This window comes from Protopterus annectens, chromosome 2.part2 (assembly GCF_019279795.1).
Source record: "Protopterus annectens isolate FY-2018-M chromosome 2.part2, PAN1.0, whole genome shotgun sequence".
NCBI classification, from domain to species: Eukaryota; Metazoa; Chordata; order Ceratodontiformes; family Protopteridae; genus Protopterus; species Protopterus annectens.
The window spans coordinates 1,129,747,917-1,129,770,551 of record NC_056730.1 but is presented as its reverse complement, the minus strand read 5'-3'; the positions used below and the strand labels follow the sequence as shown (position 1 = coordinate 1,129,770,551).

Here is a 22,635-nt window from a genome sequence, read left to right as displayed (position 1 = left end):
ACTGGCACTTGCGAACTGCTTCTGCTTCGGGCACCACACAGCAAGAAAGACTGAAGAAAATGGCATCGGCTGCATCTTTTAAACCCCTGACGGCCTGACGTCAGGGAAGGGGCGACAGCATCCAACGTAGGACCCAAGCCTTTGGAATTCAGGCCGACTGAGGGCAACCTGCCAGCAGGATTACCCAAATGTAATGACTGCAACAGTGAAACATGAAGAACATCAACAATTTAAGATGTTGGTCCTCAAGGTATAGAAAAAGGAAAGCAAATAACCACGGAGGGTCTTAGGGATATGAAAGGGAAGGCAAATGACCACGGAGGGTCTTGGGGACAAACATTTGACAGATAGAGCACTGCATATGGTTGTTGGAAACACCTAGGCAAAAAAGACACTGGTCATAATGGTCTTTATGGGTAATCTGCCTCCCACACTGATATTTTCCTCTAACTACACTTCTGTCCACTCTACAGCTCCGGTAACCATCTTCTTCTTTACCTACATCCGCTCGTCTTCCTCGCATTCTATCAGATGACATACTAAATGTACTGTAGAGGCTTAAGAAAATCTAAGACATGCTGTACTGTATTTGTACTTTATGTGTTAATCTCATCTCTCATGGACATATTTTTTGTTAATTAATCTATGTATATAAATTGTTTTACTGATCTCTGCCAGACTGTAAGTCGATACATATAAACTGTATAGTAAACTTTTTCTTTGTTGTACTAGACATGTGCTAGTAAAAATGTACTTTACTGGAGCCTTTCTCCTCAGACCTCCTCTGAAAATGGACACTGTTGTCCAGTCGGACCATCCTGGTAAACAAATGTTAAAAATAAATAAATACATTTTCCCTTATTGGATGATACAAACACAAGTAACAACAAAATTTAGAAAGAAAGGGGGGGGAAAAAAAAAGAAACCCTAATGGGGCCACTTATCTGAACACAGCTTGATGACTCCGTAACCAACACAACAAATGAGCATTCAGACCAACATTTGATAATGGTGCCCTGACTGGTGGCAAAGTAGGTTTGAGTACTTGCATCCATACGTCACCTATATGCCCTATGCGGGAAGCATACATGTGCTGTACAGCACCTATAAAATTTAAAGGCTTTGACATACTGGCCGGATGTTAAGCTACCCTTGGTATGAGATCCTTTCAGTGAAGAATACTGCAACAGTGATATGGAAAGACATCTACAGGTATATGAAAGACATAGCCTGGAAGGCGTTATCCCCCCATCCAATATTTGGTAGCCTTCACATCCAGAATGTTTTCTATTGTACTAGCAGGATCTTGAGGGTATCCATATGGAGGGGCAGCTCCTCAGGTTTTGCATGCAGTTCTTTCACCTACCACTTCCCAACACTCTCCCCTCATATGCCTTATGGCCTGCTTAAGACATTTCCCTGTGCCAGAAACACACACTCCTTTGAAGTCGGCCTGCAGACAGGTTTATTTCAATATAATCTTTGTAGATGACAGTCCTGATGTGAATACTGCTTTTCTTATGTTCAACCAAGTTTAGGCTACTGGTGTACTACAATGGTCTAGTAGGTGGATGGGTCATGCAGTATGCACAGTTGTTGCTCATGCATGTCCTGTACTGTCATATATGTGACTGCCTTGACTTTTAAGTGCATGGATTCCTTCTTGACATAACACCAGTATTCCATTCCATTTCACTGCTTCTCCTTATAGCACAGCCAACCTGCGATATAAAGCTGCAACTTCTCTCATTTTGCAGGGATTGTGTTCTACACTTGCACATCTGTTGCAGTGATATTTGTTGCTGCTGAAAACAAGTAGCCTCCTCGTCACACTTCACAGCTCCTTACCATCATGTTCCACAGTTAAGTCTCAACTTAATGGCTTCCAGTGCTAGGCCTGACATGTCAATCATTTGTTGAATGGTAGTCAAGGGATGACCAATACCTGCCACACACACTCCCATCATCCTTTTCTGACTTTTTTTTTTTTTTTTTTTTAACACCTTTATTAAATCATCACTTGTGACGCAGGAAAATTTATATTTATATAAAAGTAACAAAATTACATTAAATTAACATTAAACATTATACTTCACACCTATTGCTATACATCACATAACCTAAGCAACATTACATACATTATTCAATTCCTGCCCCTTTTTTTTTAAGCAAGACACATCTTTATTAAACCATCACTTATGACAATCATACATTTACATAAATGAAAAAGAACCACACCGACACAATCCTAGTTGCAAGCATTTTACATCACAAACCATATTGACGCAAACTTAGTTGCAAACATTATACATCACTTATAATCTACCCAACCATTTTTAGTCAGACATTGCATAACTCATTTAAGTCCTGCCTTCTTTTAAACATAATTACTCCCCTGTATGTATTGTTCCCACAATTCCCATGTTTACTATGTAGACTCCAGAGAATTTTTCCTTGGGTAGACAGCAAATGCTGGAGGTATGATGGGGAAGAAAAAGGTACTTGGATAACTTATTTTCTGGGAGCGCAGTGGGTTAGCAGACTTCATGGATTCCCTGCAGGACGCATTGTCGAAGATGCTGGGTGGGTGGATTGGTGTGATGAGGGAAATTATTTTTCTGAGCTTTCTCTGCCTGTTCTAAGTCTTTTCCCTTTGTGTTCTGTGGCATCCAACTCCTTGATCATTTGTCCTGTGCTTCCCCTACTGTGTGATGCATAACACTCATAGTCCTGTGAATATTATATTCACTTTTGGAATACCACACTGTCCTACTAACTCTGCAGCCTGTATTGTGCCCTGCTCTGGCAAGACAATGTTCTACAAGCAGCTCTAACACCTTTGTTGACTGCCGCACATACACATACACAGGGATGTACTGCACTAGGCACATGATCCTGTTTACATAACTCATAAGAATGCATTCAATAACATTGCTGATGTCTACTGATGGTTTTTCCACTGGGTGTTAATGATAGCCACCCTCTCTTCCTTGAATAACTTTTCTGTGCCTCTGGACCATGCTGACTGCATTTCCTAGCTGTGGAGTAAATAAAGTTTGGTGGGATGATTTTCACATAAGTGGTATCGCCAAAGATTCATTAAGAAATCAAAACACTATTACTTAATAAAGATCAGTATGTTCCTTCATGCCTAACTTATAATGTTCCTTATAAAGATCATCATTCTCTCCAAAGGGGACATCATCTTAAGAGGGACTAAAACGGTCTCATCACAACCAGTACTGTAACTTACAACTGTGGGGATCTGGTTCACAAAAGCCAAACCCTTATTTTTCAAATCACAGTCAGATATTTCTGAAGGTCATCCTCCTTTCATTGGCAATCTGGATGTGATGAGTAAAGAATGCTGAATAAAGACTGGAGTAAGTGTTTGTCAAGCGGCTACAGGATCTTTGCTGAAGATGGTGTAAGTGAATTAAGCAAGTCCAGATACAGGACACTTTGCAGCTGCCACCCAGTGATCAGGTACCCAGCTTTCAGATAGTGGCAGAGAAGAAGGTCTAATATCACCAAGAACTGGCTGAATAGTGGCAGGAAAGGGAAATAAAATATTAAGAAAGTGAGGAATAAGAAATGGATGGGAGAGAGAAGGTGAAGAATTTCTCCAAAAAAGCCAGTGGCCACCCATGGACATCTGGGAAGTGGTAGCTAGCTGTGCTGCTGATAGTAAAATCTCTGTGGATTGGCTCTCAGTTGAAGTGCTGCATCACTCTCTGCCTGTGAAGGGACTAGCACATGCAAGACAACTGTCTGGACTGGCACCAAAACTTCCCTGGGAGCAGAAACCTTAGCCCTACGCATGGCCAGTGGGATCTCTACTGCCATTCACTTTTGACAAAGTATTTAGGAACATCTTCCTTAATTTCACCATCTTATGTCTGTGCTTTCCTGAGATTCTTAAATATTTTCTTATGTTCTTAAATGGGAGAAAGGATGGATGTCACACAGATTCCTATGTTCTACAAAAGTTCTAAGATTTCTCTCTCTTTTAAGCAGTGCCTTTTCTGGTCAGGTTTTTAGTGTTCACCGCTGGCTACATCACAAGCCTTCTCCCAGACAAAATAAATCGAGTAAAAAAAAGTCAGTCCTGGTGAGAAACCGTCACCTATTACTGACTTTTTCAGGGAACCTCTTTAGCCACACAAAACACTTACAGAAGCAGAGATAAGGCACTTATAACTCCATTCACAGGACCTGCTCAACGGCTACTCTACCCATAGCTCATTCATTCCAGAGGCAAACACCTAGCAACCTCAAACTGTGTGATGAGCCAAGCCTTTCTGCCCAGGAAAGCAAACTGTGTGATGGGTTTCTTTGTTTATGTTTCAGGAGCATTACTGGCTCATTCATGTGGAGGCGAGAGTCAGTATGAGGGAGTTAGCCATTCACATTTAGAGTGGGAGTCGGCCCTGTGATCTCCTACTTCCACTAAGAGTGAATGATGACGCAGACTTAGCTATCTCCCTCCTCTCAGGATGGGCAATTTGGCACTGGCTGCTCAAGCCTATCCTTCCCATCCTGTCCTCCCTACTTTCAATGTTATTACTGAACACTGGTTATCTGGGATATAGGCAAACAAAACACTTTTTTTTTCCTGGAGAGACCAACAGACTCGAACATGACAAGAGGCCATAAACTCGTTAAAGAACCTATAAATATACTAGTTAATAGCCACTTATTTTCCAAGTCAGCAGTGTATACACTAATTCAGAGAACACCTACAGAAAAAAACACAAAGGTCCACATTAAAAACAAAAACAAAAAGCGATGGCGGACAAACTGCTTGACACGAGCCTTTTAAGAGAAATAAAACCTTTTAATGTTAGCGCTTTCGAATGGGCAAATACCCAAACTTCATCAGACAAACTTGCAGCACACACACATCCTATATATATATCTACCTTTCCCTCCACAGCCATTTCTATTACACAATTAATAAAAAAAATACACTTAATTGAATAACTATTTCAAACGGCGAACTTTTGAACATGGGTTACTGACTAGGCTTGTAATGTTGTGCAGACTGTCTAATATTTATCTACAAACCTATACATTTTTTTTGGTCAAGTGATTCCTCCTCTTGTGGGTTGTGGTACGTTTGTTCTACAAATGACTATCATGTTTTGGGTGTCTATTTTCTTTTCATTAACAAAACTACAATGTAAATGTTAGTATAATTTAACACTTGAAATCACAAAATGCACCCATGTCAACATTCTAAAATGCAATGTTTATACTGAAGACTCCTCCCTTTCACTTCTACCATGATTCAGCCTCTCTAAGTTCTTTTAATTCCAATTCTCACAATACTGCAAGTTCATATACCTGTGCGTACACATTATCTAATTCCATTTGAGGACTGAAGTACAAGTGATTGCCAGCTGAGCTCCCAAAGTAAAACAAATCACAGAACTTCACCTACTTAGAAAGGAACAACAACAAAAAAAAAGCAACATATCTAAGTTTATGTAACAAATGAATTCATACTGTAACTAGAACATTCAATTATCTGCATTTACTTAAAACTGAGCAGCTGAGCACCATTATTCAGTATTTATACTGAACAATGTTCCTTCTGTTTAGTTTATGACTGTCTAAATGTTTTAGAGTATGGAAGTAAATGCTGGTGATGGATGAAAAAAATAAAACATACCGAGGCATTTAAACCTGTGATGCAGGAAGCTCGTGACCGCTCCTCATTAAGTAAAGCATCAATTTCATCCAGTGTGTCAGGAATGGCTCCAAAAGCCTACATAAAAGGTGGGGAAAAAAGAAAGCAATCACTACTTAAGACATTGTTATAAAAGCAGAGACAGCAAAAAAAATAAATAAAATAACATGCAACTCCTTCACAAAACGGGTAAATACCACACACACACTAAATAACTGAAAGTTTGTTTTTCAAATTTTTTTCTTTAAGTGAAAGAATGACATCTGAAAGCAGTGAAATTGCCGTTTTACAAAACTGGAATTAAAATTCATCTTTCAAAACAGGAGAGTTAGGATTTTACTTGAGGCTACAATGAAGTTTACATTTCTAACTTTTTTTCAGTTCTACCAGCCTGAAATAACAGATACATTTTTACCATACCAGTTGACTTGGTAAGGGGGCTCACTATAGTAGATCGATGAGTGGGATGTTTTTCTTCTCTCAGTTCTGCAATTTTTCTTCGAAGTTCCCATGTTGGGGACTGTAGATGCTCAGTGCTGATACATACAGAGATGTCATGTACCACACTAGGACAACATGACTAGCCTAGAAGCCCACAAGTACACCTTCAGCTTCTAACTCTGCACATTTCTACAAATCAAAATAAAAACAAATATGCATGCTTTGTATGAGGATTTTCATACACATACTAATACAACAAAGGGAACTCCAACTGCAGTTGCTGGATGAAGTAATCATCCAGGACAGTGGGAGGGGAACTAGAACCCACTGAGTATGTCTCCACTCATAGATCAACTAACAAAGGAAAAATGTTGTGTGCTGCAACTGATATCAAGGACCCCCTTTTCCTTGATTGGTCTATGACTGTGAAAAGTCTCAAGCAATATACCATCCACAAGAAGCCAAAACCAGAAGGTGACAACAATAAATGCTCAGAAGATCCGGCTCTGAACCAACAGCGGTGTGACTCCAAGAATCACAATCAAATTAATAGCTCTGAATAAATGTGACAATGGACAGCACAGATATGTGGAATGGAGGCGCACACATTATGAGGTAGAATTAACCATGCCTCTGATGGAGTGGTTTTAAACATCAAAAATTCCAGAGTGGAAGCTCACTGCTTGCTGACAAAAGATAACGCAGCTGGCAATCTGCATAAGGATGATTTGCTCAGCTACTGCCACCCTTTACTCCCTAAAACAGAAAACATGAATAGTCACTTAGTCTTCCTGTATCCACGCACCTGCTTTACACAGAACCTGAAGATGCAATTCCAGAGCATGAAAAGCTCTCTCTCTCTTCTAGCTTTTGTCCCTGCAAAAACACAGGGTGATTAATGGACAGGTTTACGGATAAATCAGATGCAACTTTTTTTTTCTGTTTGGATCCCTACAGTATCTTACCAGATGGCTCCTTTACCTGCATCCAGATGGCCCTTGCTAAGCCAGCCCTGTAGCCCATTCATACTTGCCTCAGAACTCTAATCGGTTCTCTAATCTCCGGCAACTGTTGTGAAGATGCTAAGAGGGATAAGCTTGTTTGGCCCTGCAAGCTGGCACCTCCCCTCTTCCTCTGGCAGCATCCACCCGGAAGCTCTTCCAAGTTCGGCTACTGTTGCCTCCCAAGGAGAAGCATGCCTATGCACACAAAGTTCCTTTCAGCTTATGAATGCATTCAGACATTGTGGGCTTGGTAAGCTCGGACTCCAATGGGTGTAACACCTAGTGCTCCCAATCAAGTACTACCCACGAGATGAGCAGAACAGCTTCTTTGCTTTTGTGGAAGTTGAGACAGCAATGTTCTGTTCAGAGGGACTAGAAGAGATGGATAAGAGACAAGCTGTGTAAGGAGAAAAAAACATGGCTGCCTTGGTCAACATGGACTTAATACAATCAAATTTATTTTCTCCAATTTTGCTTTTGGTCCTTTCTGAATAAACAATAAGCAATTCACTGAACAAACAGCCTCTTTTAAATGTCTGGGCCTAACTCTAGATCCCCCCATTATTTACATTCCATATTTATATTTATTCATTGGGCGGCCGCGGTGGTGCAGCGGTTAGCGTTGTCACCTCACAGCAAGAGGTTCTTTAGTTCAATTCTCGTCTGGGGTGCCTTCTGTGTAGAGTCTGCATGTCCTCCCTGCCATTGCGTGGGCTTCCTCCGAGTGCTCCGGTTTCCTCCTACATTTCAAAGACATGCAGTAGGTGGACTTGGCACTTTAAATTTGCCGTAGATGCATGTGCATGCATGAGTGAGTGGTACGGATGAACTACCACAGCAGGGCTAGCCACCCAGCAGTATAAACCTTGGCTGGAGATGATTGTCACTGTTGAAGCGACACCCCGATCCCATGTGCAAAATGGAAAAAAGGGGTTGATGATGGATGGATTTATATGCATTCATATCGGTAGCCTAATAGCACAAATTATCTCACCTCTACATGAATATTTCAAAATCTCACTTCTTCACCCCCTGAAGTTAGAAGATAGGAAAGGTAAATTATTTTACAACCACAATTAAATATAGTCTCCACCTTCTCACAATTTTTTTCAAAGAAAAATCCCAATTACTATTGAACAGATATGCCATTTCATTATTTTCTCCTCATGGAAACAACATTAGTGAATCACCCTTAAATGTGCAAATTGGCTTCCAGTACAGACCTTCTACTGGCACAGAGTCCTGAAAAATCCACTCAAATTCACATCAAAATTGTCACTAAAACATATTCAGTACCGACTGTACTCTAATTTGAGCAATGCAAAAGTACCACACACAATTGTATCTTATCCACTGACCATGCACATTTCTTCTGAGACCCCAAACTGTGGAACTAACGCCCAATAACATTATTAAGTGCAAAACAGATAAACAGTTCAGGTTAAAATCACTAGAGCACCTACAAAAAACAACTGCATACTCACGAAGTAAACAACCAGCAGTGACAATTTACCACAACTATGGTCTCTGCTCTTACACACAATACTTTGAAGTGTTACATGTAATCATTTGCCTAAAGTTAAACAGCTGGCATTGGAAATGATGCACTGAATTCTACATTACAAGCCTGTCTGTCAGCTATACCTATCTGTATTAAAAGATATTCTAGATCAGACACCTAATTTTTTCAGCATACTGTAATACACAGGTATCCATGCATTTATAAAGGTTTTATTTTAGTAACATCCATGATCTATGCAATCAGTCCCAGTCCGCATGCATAGCACTCTGATTCTCATTATGCTTAGCGTTATTACAAACATTTCTTATACTTTACATTTACCATTCTAGGAAGGTTCTTTTGTTTTTTAACATACCAGTGCTCACAATGTTTAATATTCATAAAACTTCTTAAATTATCTCCAGTTTAGCTGTACAGAGAAAGCTCTTATGTCCGTAGCACAACTGGTCAATTTGCTATCATTTAATCATTTTAATTTACCATTTATACACAGTTCTCTTACTTAGTAAATAGTTTTCCACACACACTACTTTCTCTCACATCTCTCTTCAGATGTTAGTATCTTGCATATAATTCCGGGTCTATATCATGAAATCAACATTTGAAAATGTCGACTCACATTTGTTCGACACGAAAATGTCGAACTCCAACATACTCGAATGGCCAAATCACAGATTTCTTTCCGACGAAAAGAAATTGGTTGGTCAAAAACCAACGCCATACAAAAACAAACATATTTAAGTGGGGTGCTTTGCCCTCCATACCCCCCCTAACTAAATATTTTAACTCCGAGACCGCATTACAGTCGGGGAAAGGGCAGGTGTAACAAAGCGGCCAGATGATTTCTTTCCCTCAGAAAGAAATTGGTGATTTGGCCGTTCGGTAAAGTTGGAGTTCAACATTTCCGTGTCGAACAAATGTGAGTAGACATTTTCAGATGTCGAATTCATGATATAGACCCTATAATTCCATCTTGTTTTTGAGAAGTCCACTAAGTGTAGTAGGGACTTAAACTCCATGCTCTTCGTCATTTTTTTCTAAAGCTGTCTCTTTTAAGTCTTGCTTTTATCTTGGTAAAACCTTTATAAAAAACCAAAACTATTTACATCAAAACAGACAGCATGACAACATCAAACTTTCAAAAATTTCTTACAAAACCATGGCTAGTTCCTAGCTAGAGAAATACACTGATGCGCTTTTAGTCTCTCTCCTAAAGATTGTACTTGTTAATATTTATTCCTGTTCATACCTTTCCCAAAACTATCACGTTTTGATCATGAGTTTAATTGTGCCTTGTGCAATTTTCTTCAGTTGTACTTCTCTTACTGTTGGCATCATTTTCTTAACTTCTGCTACACTGGGTTGTTCCTTTCACTTTCATAATTTACTAACTTTCTTTGTTATAATCATCAACAGTGTCAGGCTGGGACGTCACATTTCTATTTTTTTTTTTTTTTTTTATTTTAGACTAGTTTAATACAAACAATTCTTTAGTAAAATAATAATTCTATCTCATATCCTGTCAACTACCATCTCTGCCAGCCCCATTTTATAATGGTGCAATTCTTTACAGTTTCAAAAAATGTTTTCCCCAGGTAACTTTTTTCCTATTTACATTTTCAGTACTATTCATATGCTTGTGGAAATGTTTTATTAGTTATGACTGGTGTGTAGAAATACCTGTAGAGGCATTTCCAAGCAAAAATTCTGAATCTTCCAGATTTATGCAGCATACCTTGGGCTAGTTGCCTTTACAATGGCTCTATATTATGTCCCCAGAAACTGGAATTCTATCCCTACCAGCATCAGACAATAAACCAACCTAACCAGGTTCAAAAACATTGCTAAAACAATACTTGGCTCTGCTCTTGCACCTCCCCCCAGCCTAGACTACCCTAGCCTTCACGCACCTATATTACCCCTATATACCTCAACAAATCAAATTATCAATGTAAATGTCCTACTGTCTTCCATCTCCTTTGCTCTTACTGCCGCTTCTACTGTCTCTACTTACCCCCTGACAAGTTTTTCCTTCTTGCTACTTCTTAAACATCTGTTTACCTGAAATCTATTCAGATGGTTTATTGTTTTTTGCTGAAATTGGATAAGAAGAAAGAAAATACCTTGGACAATTTGTAAAAGGTGGGCTGAAAAATCTTAAAGATTTCCTGCATCAGCTTGCCTCTTTCATCACGCACTTTGATCACCTGTGCAGCAGAGGGGCTAAACACTAAATCTCTGTCCAAAGGAGAATTTAAAACCTTATTTTTATCACCTGGCAGGTTCTGGGAATGCAGCTATGCAAATATCCTTAAAACAGTACCAGTGGCCAAAGTCCTGGAAGTAAAATGAACAGTCATACACACACTGCAAACAATGTTTAGTGACCTATGCAAGTTATTTAATTGTAGATAAAACATTCTACTCTCTCAATGTCAGAATAAAAACTTTAACATACGAGCCTGCCATTTTAAAATTCTGAAATTCAACGTTGTGGAAGTATACATTTTCCCCCACATACCTATCAATAATTTTCCCATCCTTATTAGAAAGGGTAGGATTGGAATTAACCAAGTGGTTAGCAGCAGCAGAATCAACTAAGGATATAGTTGCTGGGTAAGGTTTGGGAATGGTGTATAAAAATTTAAAACACTGAAGAATTTTATGCACCATATCTGCCTTTTTAGGGACAGCCGGCTGACTATCTGCAAAAATGTAGGCAGTAAGATACACATCCCCTAAAGTAGGATGGAGGAATGGACAGATTCTGAAAAATCCTTCTTTAACAACTCTTAATATTTTTGAGGGACTGAGAAAACTCACTGTTCCCCTACTGAAAACACTGGAACATTCTAGCAACAGTCTCTCAGAAAGAGAAACCCCCACAGGGAGAATCAGAAACAGAGCTGTTCCTCTGAGTCTGAATCAAAAATCTGAAGACAAAACCTTGAATCTGTCCAGGCATTTTCCTGTTCAGATTCAGAATCTTGAATCTCTTCAGGAAAGGAAGCATCTCTCTCTCTCTTTTACAGGAAACTACTCTACAAGAAGGATCAGTAACCTAAATCAAACTCTCAGCTAGTCCCAGTAAACTCCTATCCAAAGAAATTTGAGGAGGAATACAGACATGCCTGGTTTTCGGTTTCTTTTTGAAAGGAAAAATGGGGCCAACAGTGTTACTAATGGCAACCACTGCTTCCTCAAGGGTGGGAACAGCATTCTGACACAACTGGGAAACCTTCTCCATTCTTTCTCCTAGGACTGACAAGAGTGGCTCTCCCTTACCCACTTTGGGTCCCCCAAAAGCTGTAGAGGACATGGCTAACTCCCATTCCATAGTGGCTGTAGGTGCTACACCAGATGTATCAGAAGGAAAAGACGAGTTGTCAGAGGCACGACAAATGGCCACAATAGAGTCATCCACCTGTGGCTGAGCCAAGCTACTAGCCTGCTATGGTGGCAAAGGCTATTTCCTTAACCTTTTCTTTTTGTAGCTGGAAGGACCAACTGTGGGAGTGATAATCTGTTCCACGGTCAAACCAAAAGTGGTTCCACTATCCTGGGGAAAGCAAGCAACAATACCAGTAAAACTACCAGTCCACAAAAATTAACATTTTTTTTTGTTCGTTTGTTACAGTAAAAACACAGTAAGGAGCCGTTTCAAACACTACGGGCAGCCCCATAACACAGAAAATATTTCATCAGTTATATAATACTACTCTTTAATTGACAAAAACAAGTGCCATGTTTAAAAGTACAATAGAGTCTTGAAACAACCCATTAAAACACAACACTTCTAGCTTTAAAATAACTTTCCTGATGAGGAAAATAATAAATCAGTAAAAAAATAAATAAATATTGAAACTTCCCCCCTCCAAAGGGAACTTATCGGCCCAGCTAGGGAAAGCACAAGCCGACTGTCAATCTTCAAAAGCCTTAGAGGAGCATGCTCTTTGGTGGCATTAAAGCTGTAAAGGGCTTTGCACCTGAACTTATCTTTTAATTTGCTCAGCTAGAGCTGCTTGATGAGTTTGGGCGCATGGAAGGTGACCTGAAGCTTTGGAAGCTGGTCAGCTGTTATATCCTTGGCAGGATATAATCCATTTAGCTAAGGCTACTGCAACAGTGATCAATATGATGAACATCTTGCAAACCGTTCAGCGTTCATTACATTCTAGATCTAATGGTAGTGTTCATTAAATTCTAGATCTTAAACTAGATTTTGGTAGTCATATTAAACACATGAAATATTTATTTTTCTAAAGAATCTACAATGTCTCAGTAGCCACTCATGCTCTACATACTGTGACCAGTATTTTGTTTATCTGTAAGCCTGCATATAAGACTATGTAGTTCTGCCTGTGTAACTTGGTTGTTGAAATATTTAGAAAAATATGAAATCATGACAATATAAAATAGTATAGGAACAATTAATCTCTCTTTAGCAGCACTAGACAGATGTCACATTATCAGTGGAGCTGTGCTGCCCATTATATAAGCTTGTACGTAGCATGGCTTTGGAATCATTAATGCAAATATGAACAGGCTGTATCAGACACCTGGAGGCATTAACAGGATGCAACTACAGAAGCTCCCGGAGGTGTCACTAGGGTGTGATGATGGCTAACCGACATAATTTCTGGATAATTAAACCGAGAACCGAAATATTTAGAAGCAAAAATGTACCGACAACGGATAGTGCGCTGATTAAATAAAGCACAAAACCGACAGCAAGGTATGTCGTGGTCAGGGCCTAAGCAAGGAATACAGTACAAATGAAAATCCTTATGAGGTATTTGCTTCCCACAAGTAATACAATTTTTAACTTTTACTGACATCGTTAAGGAGCAAGAAAATGTTTCCCCAATGGGGTACTTGGCTTTTAGCTGAAGACATTAGTTCTGAAACTCAAAAATGAAAATTTCAGGAGTCGGCCGACCGGCACTTGCGAACTGCTTCTGCTTCAGGCACCGCACGGAAAGAAAGACTGATGTAATGGTGTCGGCTGCATGTTTTATACCCCTGACTACCTGACGTCATGGAAGAAGGGACAGCAACCGATGCAGGACCCAAGACTTTGTTAATCAGGCCGACTGAGGGCAACCTGTCAGCAGATTACCCAAATGTAATGACTGCAACAGTGAAACATGAAGAACATCTCCTTAACCCACACAAGCCTAAATCACCTTTTCTGTACATTTCTAGTTCATACCCATATGTACTGCCTTTTGGCATCAAGAACAATTTTTGGGCCTAGTTTCCTTAAGTGACTTACCAGCTAATAACAGGCAGTATTAGAAAGGGCAAGGAGTTATTAATAAAATGACACCAAGATGGTTAGTTTAGGATATCCTATAGTGGACACATTAATCTTTGTTTGCCACTTATTATTCACACTTTCATATTTATGTCCACATTTTCATAACTGAGAGATTTTATTGAGATGTTTGGTGTGAAACACCTCTGTGGGACAGGACAATTCACTGAAAATACTGGTTTGTATCACACTATATTGGAAATATTGCTAGTCATTTGTTACCAAATATGAACATAAGCAATATTTCCATATCTACTTCACACTTCAAAATCAAGTGACTTAAAAACTATTGAATGACATTAGGTGAAACCTTAGATGTTGGTGAAGACAATGGTCTAAACTTTGCACTATAATTTGCAGATCTTGAGATATATCTAGTATTATTTCTATTGCTAACTATACAATTAAACATAAGTTTTCATATTTCTGTAAATATCAAAATACCTGCCCATATAGAGGAATTTCTTGCTGTCGTGTGAAATATCATTAGAATATTTTTGTTAGCTAACATAAGCTATGTCTAGGCTGTACAGTTTAAGACAAGAAAATGTGTTTGTGAAAGCTTAGAAAAAACTATTTGGAGTTTATATGCATTCTAATATATTACAGTATTTATGGAAAAGATTATAAAAGCACAATTATCACTGTAAAGACTATTTCTTGCTGATAACATTATCTGCACAGTTTTAATAGCTTTGGCTGCTCAGAAAATATTTACATTTGAGTAGCTTATGCTTTTACATTTAATTTTTCAGAAAATGTTCTGGAATGCAAGATGTCTTTAGGCTGCTAGAAGTGTGGCATTCCACACTACATAAGTGTGGCATTCCACACTACATAGGTGTGGATGAGTTAATTTAGTCATATTCAAATTAACACAAAAAGTTGTTATGGCTGTGACTTACAGATGTCATATATAAATGCCTAATACTCTCTCTGTAATTCCGTATATTTTTTCTGAATGCCCTATATGCTAATAAAAAATATCCTCTGCAGTATCTATATTTGTCAGGTAGTGCTTTTCACATCTCGTCATACAATCTAATTCTGATGCAAAAAATAATTTCAGTAAATTTCCTTTGGATTGTCTCAACACCTTTTAGCTGGGTTAAAGTATATATATATATATATATATATATATATATATATATATATATATATATATAGAACATCGATCATACATTTTGTCATCTCTGTGTATTACTCTAACACAATTACTAACTGTCTCAATGCTCTGCATACATCATTGCCATGCTTGTTGTAGGCTAAACCTGATGAAATATTATCTCAAGATCTCTATATTCACATGCTTCACTCATATCAGACTACATGAAAACAGATAAATACAAAGTTTTCAAAATACATTACCTAGGTCTGACTATTCTACTTAATTCAAAATTTCTGTCAAAAGCGATTATGTCAAAAATCCTTGCTGCCTAAGACAGTAAATCCAATTATCTAGTTGTCAGTATATTTATTTAGCGAGCTCATTCCTTGGAAATTATAAAAATATTAATTTAAATAAGAAAGGGTTATGTACCAAACCCTGTGGCACCCCATATTCACCAGCAAGTAGTCTGAAAGCTTGTCTCGAACAGATATAGCCTGCCTCCTATAGTTAACCATGTCATTCTCCATCTTGTAATATAGGATTTAAATCTGCCCTTTACCAAGGCTTTTACAAATGGTTATGGAAGCAGCTGAACGCTTTGTCTATATCCAAAAATAGGACTATTGCTGTCATTCCTTTATCCTTAGTGATAGGTCAAAAAACTTACCCAGATTAGTAAGGGATTACCTTCTCTTAATGAAGCCATATTGTTTAAATCCAGTAAGGCCAAATCCAGAATTTCTTTCATTATCCATCAGTTCCAGTAAGCACCTCTCAAAACACTCTTGACAGAATCGGCATTAAGCTGAATTGGTCCATAATTTTTAGCTTTTTTCATATTGTCTTATTTTAAAATTCCTTTCAGAACCCATCACTGCAGAACACTAAAACACCTAAATTGGCTAGAATTTCCCCATCTACTTACATTTACTTGACTTCTTACCACCTATAAAATTATCCAGCATCCACCTGCTTGTCTAGCCCTAAACACTATTCTACACAACTGTTCCCAATTGGGCATTATGATCCAGTGACCAAAAACTCTTCTCTGGCCACAAACCTATCAAATCTGCTTGCCATGGTCTGTACTCATGCCATGTTCCTAAGGCCTGGAGCACCTTACATATATTCATCAGGTCAATGCCTTCCCCCTCCAATCCTTTAAAACTATTCTGAAAGTCTTCACAGCCAAATTCTGGCTCTGTTCTTGCTCAAGCCTAAGATAAACTACATCCCTAAACATGAACAAGAACCAGTTTATACTTAACACCTCCTTACTTTTTCCCCTTCTTCACTCACTTCCTTTCTTCAATCAATTCATCTAACCTATCTTTCCAAATATGTCATACCCCTGTTTTTACTCACTCCTTTTTGCAATTCTTGTTTGTATTACACTAACTTAGCTTTAATTTCTCTACAAACTAGCTACACTTTCTCTAAGTACTAAATCATTGTCATACAAGTTCTATCTAGTCTTAAAAATATGTTATGTTTTCACCATAATGTTCCATCTGTGTTGTTGATCTTCATTTATCCTTGACCTATGGGACTCTGTTCCAAGTCTTGAAACTAGCAAGGCCGTTACACAACTTGTGTAAACCAAACACTCCTGAGCCAAGTTCCTACCCAGAATGCCTCTGTCTATATTACCTCAAACTGAGTTTGCAGCTATAATGAAAGACCTGTAAAGGGTAATGCTATAACCATTGAATAGGCTATTTCCAAGGCCATACATGAGGGAAAAAACAGCCAGGACTAAGGTCTGTTCCTCAAGGAGTCTGAAAGAGGGTGGGCTGTAAATGATAAATGAAGACATACAACACAAATGGAACGTTACAGTGAGTACATATCTGGAATGTTTCTCCCCAGGCCTTCACTGAAAATCGGCTCATTCCAAATCAGACTTTCCCAGTAAACAAATGATTAACTAAATAAATAAACTTTTTTATCTAATGTTGTCAATCTTCATTTATCCTTGGACTTATGGGACACAGTCCCCAGCTACCTTGTATTTTGGGATGGCCTTATGGAAGAATATTCCTGAGCACCATAGAAACAAATGACACACTTCCCCTGGAGACCAGATCCACTTTGCAATTAGAAATAAAGGGATGTGGGGAAGCCTGCATTACTGCTGCACATGTATCGTCTATGGAAGCCTTGGAGTGAAGAACAGCAGACGTAGCTATAGCTCTTGTGGAGTGTGCTCTAATTGGGGCTCCAATTTGAGGTTTTTCCTGTTATAGACAAAGGTAATGCATTCTCTTAACAATTTAGAGTACATAACCTTAGAAACTGACTTACCCATGGAAGGACCTGAAAAGGAAACAAATAACTGGCCCGACGTTCTGAAATCTTTAGTTCAGTCAAGATAAAAACGCAATTGTCTATGAACATCCAATAAATTTAAGCAGTATTCTCCCTTGTTGGAAAAATTAGGGAAGAATACTGGCAGTTCAATGGATTGATTAATGTTAGCCTGAAATATGATCTTTGGTAGAAAGGATGGACTGGTTCTCAGCAATACCGGCTTTATGACAAATCAAATATGGAGGTTTTGAAGATAACACATGAATCTCTAAAATTCTCCTAGCGGATGCAATAGCTATTAAAAGAATGGTCTTCCATGAAAGGAATTTCAAATCACAGACAGCCGTCGTCTCAAAGGGGGAGGAATCCAAGGACTGCAAAACCGTTGTAAGGTCCCAGGGAATGAGGGGTTTCCTATAAGGAAGCTTTAACCTTTAACCTTATTGTTCCCTTCAGAAAGGCCTTGCAGAGCCTATGTGAAATTAAGTATTGACCTTCAAAACCATTATGCAAACTAGAAATAGCAGCAAGTTGAACTTTGATGGTAGAAGATGCAGCTCTTTGTTCGAAGAGTGTAGACAAAAACTGTAAAACCACTTCAACTGGTGCTGAGAAAAGGTTCAAGTTGATTATATCGTGTCCATATGGAAAATCTTTTCCATTTGCTGCGGTACAGTCTCATTATGGGAAGTTTATGGGAAGATAGCAAAATGTTTAGAACTGGGGAAGACAAATTATTTCACCTGGCAATCAATGGAACTGGAGCAACCAAGCTGTAAGCTTGAGTTTTTTTCAGGTTGGGATGACCTAGTCACTGGGGATGGGACAGGAGATCTGGATCCAGGCCCAGAGTCCATGGATGTTGACGTAGATAAAGCCAAAGAAAGGAGGACTAAATTTACCAAGGCCAAAAAGGGGCAACAAGAATCACTTTACTCTTCAACCTTATGGTTTTCTTCAAGAAAGGGAGAATTAAAGGAATGGGGGGAAAGGCATAGAGCAGCCCAGAGGGCCAATTAAGAAAGACAGCATCTCTTGGAAACTCCCTCTGAGGGGGGATTAGGGCAAAATAGCTGCTGCACTTGTTCTGGGGGGATGCAAAAAGGCCCCAGCAACAAATAAAAACTCCTTCACCACTATGGGATTGACACAGCACTTGTGAGGCAGGAGGGTGCATCTGCTCAGTTTGTCTGACATCATATTTGAGCTCCCCGGGATGTGCATTGCTACCAGAAAGCGGTTTGAAGAGATCACCCACTGCCACACTCTGAGGGCTTCTCGACAAAAGTGGTAGGACTTTGTTCTGCCTTGCTTGTTGATGTACTAGACTAGTGACATGTTGTCTGAATCTACTGCAATCGTTCCTAGAGGGAGAGCGGATTGAAAGGCTTGCAACACTAACAGCACTGCCTTCAGTTCCAGAACACTGACAACCAGCGTGGCCTCTACTGGGGACCAAGTGCCTTAGGCAGTCCTTCACTGAAAATGTCCCCACCCAATCTGGGAGGCATCTGTGGTCACTATGGCCTGGGGATGAGAGGAAACAAATGGCTGGCACAAAAGAATTTCCTTGGACTCCATCCACCAAGATAAGTCCTTCTTGCAACAACTGGTAATTTGGATGAGATGAGACAGAAGATTAGCAAGAATAGACCACTGGGAGGAAAGGCGCCAGTGTAGGATTCTCATGTAGAATTTTGCTGGAGGTACTAAGGTAATTTCCGCCACCATGGATCCCAGAACTTGTAGAGCTAATAAAGCAGGGACATTGTCATTGGAGAGAATAATGTGAACTTCTGATTGTATTTTCTGCAGTCTGTCAACAGGAAGGGAGGCTTTGCAAGAGTTTGTATTCAGGCAGATTCCTATGAATTCCAATTGTTGGGCTGGAATTAGCTGAGATTTGGTGTGATTCACTGTTACAACTAGATGACAGCAAATGCTTAGGGTGAAATCTCTTGTTTGTTTGAGTCTATGCCTGGTGGAGAGGTAAGGAGCCAGTCATCCAGATATGGAAACACTAGAAATCCATGCAGTCTCTGGTGAACTACCACTGCTGCCATACATTTGTTGAACACCCGGTGTGGGGGGGGGGTGAGACCAAAGGACACAGGTCAGAACTGGTAATGATGGGCTCCTAGATGGAAGCAGAAGAACCTCCTGGACCTTTAGTCCATTTTTATGTAGTAATACACATCCTGGAGGTCTACACAGCACATCTAATCATCTTTCCCTAAGAAAGGAAGAAGAGACTTTACCATGACCATCCGGAATTTTATCTGTTGAACAATCTTGTTCAAAACACTGACATCCAAAACTGGTCGCCAGTCCCCCGTCACTTTTGGCACCAAAAAGAACCTTGAGGAGAATATGGATCCTATCTAGTCTGGTGGAACTTCTTGGGATGATTCTTTTTCTCAAAAAACAACATACACAATGAAATAAAAATAAAAAACAAACAAAATGATTCGTTTTCTAGCAGCTTTTTAATTTCCAGAGCTGCTTGATCCCTCTGACTGGGTGGAACTTCGGGGATCTTTTTTCCTAATCTTGGGGTAAAGACAAAAGGAATGTAGTAACCTCTGGGTAATGATCATCAGCACCCAAGCATCTATGGTTATCTTTTGCCAGGCTAGTGGATGCAAGCACAGTCTTCCCCTCAGTGCCTCCAGAGACAAGCAACTGGGCCTCCTTTTTGGAGTGCTGGTAGGGTTTCCCTGAGAAGGAATGTCTGGAACCCTGATTTATGGGCCAGCTCTGCTGTGTGGTCGGCGTCTTGCATTACAGCACCCCCCCCCCTCTGCCCGGGGGGGGGGGGGTTCATTACCAAGTGTGTTCTGGAAAGGCACTTGGGTCTTCTTTAACCACATTTTCCTGCTTCTCTGGTTCCTGGAATAAGAAAGTACAGTTGTGTACAGTTACCACACATGTAGATGTTCCAGTGTATTCACTGCTGCAGTCATCACATTTGGGTTATCCCTGCCAGCATAGCCCTCAGCCGGCCCGAATACCAGAGGCTTAGTATTTCTGCGTCGGTTGCTGTCGCTTCAGGACTGATGTCAGGTCATCAGTAGTATAAAGTAAGGCAGCAGATGCCATTACATCAGTTTTTCTTGCCCTAACTGTCAGGAGCCCCCAAGTGGGAGCCAGATTCTGGTGGAAGAACCCCACCAGCAGAAAGTAAATACCAATATGTCAATATGTCCCTTGTAAGGAAAGAGAAAAAAGAAGAGGGGGATGGAGGCAGGGAAGAGTACAGTTGCGTACACTTACCATGAATGTAGATATTAGAGAGTATTCACTGTTGCAGTCATCACATTTGGGTTATCTGCCTGCAGGTAGCCCCCAGCCGGCCTGAATACCAGACTCTTCAAATTCCTGTGTCAGATGCGGTCTCTTCTTCTATGATGTCAGGGGTATAAAACATGCAGCCGATGCCATTACATCAGTTTTTCTTGCCCCAGATGTCAGGTGCCCCCACAACGGGAAGCAATTATATGTTATGGTACACCTCCATCAAAAAGCAAATACACCAGAAAAACTTAAATATACCAAACAAGAAGGAAAGGTAGAGCCAAGAGAAGTCAGGGGGCTGGAGGGAGGGTAACCAAGACTGCAACAGTGAATACACTCGAACATCCACATTTATGGTAAGTGTACACAACTCCACTATGTTCTTCGTGTTTCACTGTTGCAGTCATCACATTTGGGTTGATTCCCAAAGCTAAGGAAGGGAGGAGGAAGTTAAAGAGCATTAGGGCCGGCTATTAAGCCCTGCAAGTCTGCAGTGGCAAAACCAACTCTGGAGTTAGAAAAAAACAGGCATGTGGTAATGCTTGGTGAAAGTATGTACAGAGCTCCAGGTAGCAGCTTCTAGGATGTCCCTGGTAGGGACTCCTCTGAGAAAGGCTGCAGAGGTAGATGCAGCCCTGGTGGAATGTGATCTTATCCCCTGTGGGGTAAGTTTTCCATGGTGCTTGTAGCAGAAATAAATGCAATGGGCTATCCATTTGGAAATGGTTTGCTTTGAAATGGCCTTCCCCTCTGCCCCTGCAGCAAAGCCAGCTAGCAGCTGTTCAGATTTTCTGAGACACTTAGTCCTGTCCAAATAAAATCTAAGTTGTCTTTGCACGTCCAGAGAGTGCAGTATTCATTCCCCTTTGTTTTGTGGATTAGGGAAAAGGGTAGGCAAATGAATGGACTGATTTAGGGCCACACTAGACACCACCTTGGGCATAAAGGAAGGGTTGGTCCTGAGTGAAACCCTGTCAGCATGGAAGATAATGAAAGGTTCCACTGCCATAAGGGCCTGTAATTCAGACACACTTCTTGCTGAAGTGAAGGCTAGAAGGAAGGCTGTTTTCCAAGAAAGGAATTTCAACTTTGCTGTTGCAGCTGGCTCACAAGGGGGGGGGGGGAGCTTTTCCAATACAAATTTAAGGTCCCAGGCTGGCATGGGGGCTGTCCTGGGGGGGTCTTAAATTTTTGGCCCCCTCTAAGGAATTGTTTTAGCAACGGGTGAGAGAAGAGGGGTGGCTCAGTATTATAATGAGCTGAAATGGCAGAGGCATGAATTTTAATTGATGAGAAGGATAGGCCCTTGTGGAGCATTTATGTTAAGTACTGAAGAATATGAGGTAAGTTGGGCACCATTGTGACCATCCCCTGAGTCTGGCTCCAGGAACAGTATCTTTTCCACTTTTCAGCATAGGATTTTCTAGTACTAGGTCTCCTTGCCCCCAGAATGACATCTAGCACCTACTTACTGAGGGATGCTATTGGAGAGCTCAAGGAATCAGCCAGGCTGTAAGGTTCAGGGTTTGAAGCTGAGGGTGCAGAATCTGGCCCGACTGCTGGGAAAGCAGGGAAGGGGTCTGAGGCAGGTGCCATGGTTCCAGCAGTGTCACACTGCGGAAGAGGGGGTACCAGTGCTGGCGTATTGTATTGTCCTTGGCATGTCCTGTTTGATCTTTAGAAGAACCTTTGAGAGGAGAGACAGAGGGGGAAAGGCATAAACAGAGAACCTTTCCCAGGTAAAGGACAGGGCATCCACTTTCCAAGCTTGACTGTGGGGAGTCCTTGTGCAGAATTTGCCCAACTGGTAGTTCTGAGGGGAGGCAAACAAGTCTACCCCTGGAGTCCCCCATTTGTTCCTCAAGAGGTTGAATATTTTTAGTTCTAGTTTCCATTCGTGTGGGTTCATGAGATTTCTGCTCAAGTCGTCCGCCAGTGAATTTA

General features: G+C 40.3%; 1 protein-coding gene across 1 annotated transcript in view; it reads right to left on the bottom strand.

Moving 5' to 3' along the window:
- SMC5 (structural maintenance of chromosomes 5) overlaps nucleotides 1-22,635 on the bottom strand; it is a 3,018,525-nt gene that overhangs the window by 1,023,940 nt on the left and 1,971,950 nt on the right. The window contains exon 23 of the mRNA XM_044064368.1: nucleotides 5,675-5,770. Coding sequence (XP_043920303.1) covers nucleotides 5,675-5,770 — 96 coding nt within the window. The remainder of the gene's footprint in view (nucleotides 1-5,674; nucleotides 5,771-22,635) is intronic.